Below are 2988 nucleotides of genomic sequence, written 5' to 3'. Positions count from 1 at the left end.
TGAAAAAACAACTTGAAAAAACTTATATAAATATTGCTTTAGGTATATGAAAAGGCAACTTAAAAAAATTTGGACAAGTGTTACTTTATGTATTAGAAAATACAACTCGTAAAAAGTGTTGCCATAAAGTCTTATCTAAAGCGTTGTGTTTGGGTCCCCTAAGGCAACCGTTTTGCGGAGTTACTTTTTTTGTAGAAAAGGCAACATTTTTTTAATGTTGCCATAAAAAGGGTTCCCTTTGATACACAAAAACGTTGCTTTAGACAAAAGATAATGGCCGTATAGCCAACCCCCTAAAAAGTGTTGTGTTTTGTCGAAAAGTGTTGCCTTTGATCAAAGACAACACTTTTTTATATTATAGACAACGTTTTTAAAAGGTTGCCTCAACCCGAATTTGTTGTAGTGATTTTATATAAATATATTAATAACTCATTTTGATATATAAATGATATTTTTAATATAATAAAATAATAAAATGGAGAAATCACCAACAACCACCCAGTAAAAAATATAATTAAACTTTCTTTAATTTGTTTCACACAAACACACAATTGACTAGAACATTAAAGAATGACCAATTGTCGTGTTCAAAAAGGGTTGTTGAGTGGTTTCAATTTGCGCAAGGCAAGAGAGGAAATTAAACTTGTTATTAGTTAATTACCTTCTTTCTAAACAAATCAATAGCAATGGGGTTCAATAATCTCATTAGATTTGCCATTCATCACAATTACAAATTCATGAAAAAAAAATTCCACTGTAGTGCAGAGATAAACCCATATTGGAGGGGTCACGTTAGAGAAGGGTTAGAAAGAGGGAATCCAAAAGAAAGTGAACATGTTTGCATATATAGGATCCCACGAAACATGCGACAGGTGGAACCAAAAGCCTACATACCCAACAACATAGCAATTGGTCCGTACCACCATGGAAGACCACACTTGAAAGAAATGGAAGACATCAAGATGAGGTTCTTTAGGCGTCTCTTCGATCCCAGTGGTCCAAACGGATCAGCCAAACTCGACGAAGCTTTCAAAGAACTGGAATCGCTTCAGGACAAGGCGCGTGAATGCTACGCGGAGAAGATCAAATTCAGCAGCGATGAGTTTCTAGAAATAATGATGATCGATGGTTCATTCATTATTCAACTCTTGAGAGAATTCTCAGAGAGCGAATTCAACAAAGTCGATGATCTCAGCAGGTGGATGCTACCCACCATTCGCCGCGAGATAATAATGCTGGAGAACCAGATTCCATTGTTTGTATTAACAAAACTGTACGAGATAACAAATAATGGAAATACAAGTCTTGAATCTCTTGCCCTCAAGTTCCTCTACCCTTTGTTGAGATCCGGCTCCAGCAAAAATTTTCCGCAAACTGTGAAAGCAGATTTCGAATTGCAGCACTTGCTGGACATTCTTCGATCCGGTGTAAGGCCTGTGATTGGTGGCAGAGATCAAAGAGGGAGTCAAACCAACATGATTCACACGGCAACCGAGCTGGTCGAGTCTGGTGTGAAGATCAAAACACATGACACACCAAAACTGCTGGATATAAGATTTGGAAATAAATTATTAAAAAAATTGGTAAAAGAACTCACAATTCCTACTCTTCACATAAGCGACCACAGAGGAACCGTGTTTCGCAACATGGTGGCCTTTGAAAAGTGCCACAAGAGATGCTACCCAGACGTGACAACATACATGTTCTTCTTCAACAGACTCATCAACTCACCAAAAGATGTGGCGCTTCTCCACCAGAATGGAGTGCTTAACCACTCTTTGGGGTGCGATGAAGAGGTGGCGGAAGTGATCAACAACATTGCCAAGGAGATAGTACCTGATTCGAGTGAGTCTTATTTGTACAAAGCTGTCAATGAGGCAAATGAGTATGTTGGATCAAGGTATGCGAAGAAGAGGGCTTCAATGGTGCGTAACTATTTTACAAGCTGGGTTGTGGGAGTGACAACTGCAGGTGCAGTCTTTGCACTCGCCTTCACCGTAATACAGACCATCTGTGCAGTTTACCAACACAAGAGAAAAGGCAAATCGTTGTTTACAATCTTCCTAGAAACATTTGGCTTTGTTGATAGCAGTAACTCAGCATCTGACAACGACATCAACAATAATAATAATATCTTAGAAAGTAAAACATGAATGTAATTTTTGATACCACTTTCATAATTCATGTATTAGAATTTAGAAGTTGTATGAATTTTACAATAATATTATTGGTACATCGCTCGAATGTTATTACACTTGTATTAATATATGCTATTTCTAAATCTTAAATTGAGTATTATCATCATACAATTTTGCCTAAAATTTAAATTTAAAAATAAGTAGTGTATTACGTTATAAACATGTTTTTTATTTTTTTGGTGCTGTACATTAAAAACATGTATTACTTGACCAAAAGCAAACACTTAGTCATCTACTAAGTGTTCTCCTATTACTTGACCAAAAACTTGTATTCAAATTGTTTTCTTTTAGTGGGCATTTTTTGGTGATTTGTAGTGGGTCATTTTAAGTTGGGAAACCCACCTTCGCCATTAAAGGGAATTTGACAAAGAATAACTACAATTTCGAGAACTTGAAAACACACCAACTACAATTGTTTGTCCCAAAAAAGAAAACCTACTGGACCAAAACTCAAAAAATATATATTATATATATTAATTAAAATCAACGGTTAAAATTATTGAAATATCGATATTCTAAGCACATTTAAAAATTTTCTAAATGTTTTTACCAAAGAAAAAATGATGAGGATGACTTGGTAAATCCAATGGTAGGAGAAAAAAGATAGATATAAAATAATATTAAAAAATTAAGTTAGGTTAGTCTAGTAATTAATTTACTAGTTCGCTTAAATAAGTATTGAAAATTTAAATCTGGTCTTGTGCATGTAAAATTTATTAGTCAACGACAAACTTCCATCTGTAATGGATTAGTCCTTAATTTGTCGGATTAAAAGATATCATAAAAAAAA

General features: G+C 34.8%; 1 protein-coding gene across 1 annotated transcript; it reads left to right on the top strand.

The window, feature by feature from the left end:
* The first annotated feature begins 639 nt into the window (after positions 1-639).
* Positions 640-2183, top strand: LOC107483778 (UPF0481 protein At3g47200-like). Its single transcript, XM_016104397.3, has one exon. The coding sequence runs from the start codon at positions 687-689 to the stop codon at positions 2151-2153; it is 1467 nt and encodes a 488-aa protein (XP_015959883.3). The 5' UTR covers positions 640-686; the 3' UTR covers positions 2154-2183.
* Positions 2184-2988: the final 805 nt, after the last annotated feature.

Source organism: Arachis duranensis, chromosome 4 (assembly GCF_000817695.3).
Source record: "Arachis duranensis cultivar V14167 chromosome 4, aradu.V14167.gnm2.J7QH, whole genome shotgun sequence".
In the NCBI taxonomy this organism is placed as follows: domain Eukaryota; kingdom Viridiplantae; phylum Streptophyta; class Magnoliopsida; order Fabales; family Fabaceae; genus Arachis; species Arachis duranensis.
Note: the sequence above shows the minus strand (reverse complement) of the source record. Positions and strands in the feature narration are given on the sequence as shown.

Bases quoted from the DNA above. Each gene is read 5' to 3' on its own strand.
- LOC107483778 (XM_016104397.3), top strand. From the start codon at position 687: ATGGGGTTCAATAATCTCATTAGATTTGCCATTCATCACAATTACAAA.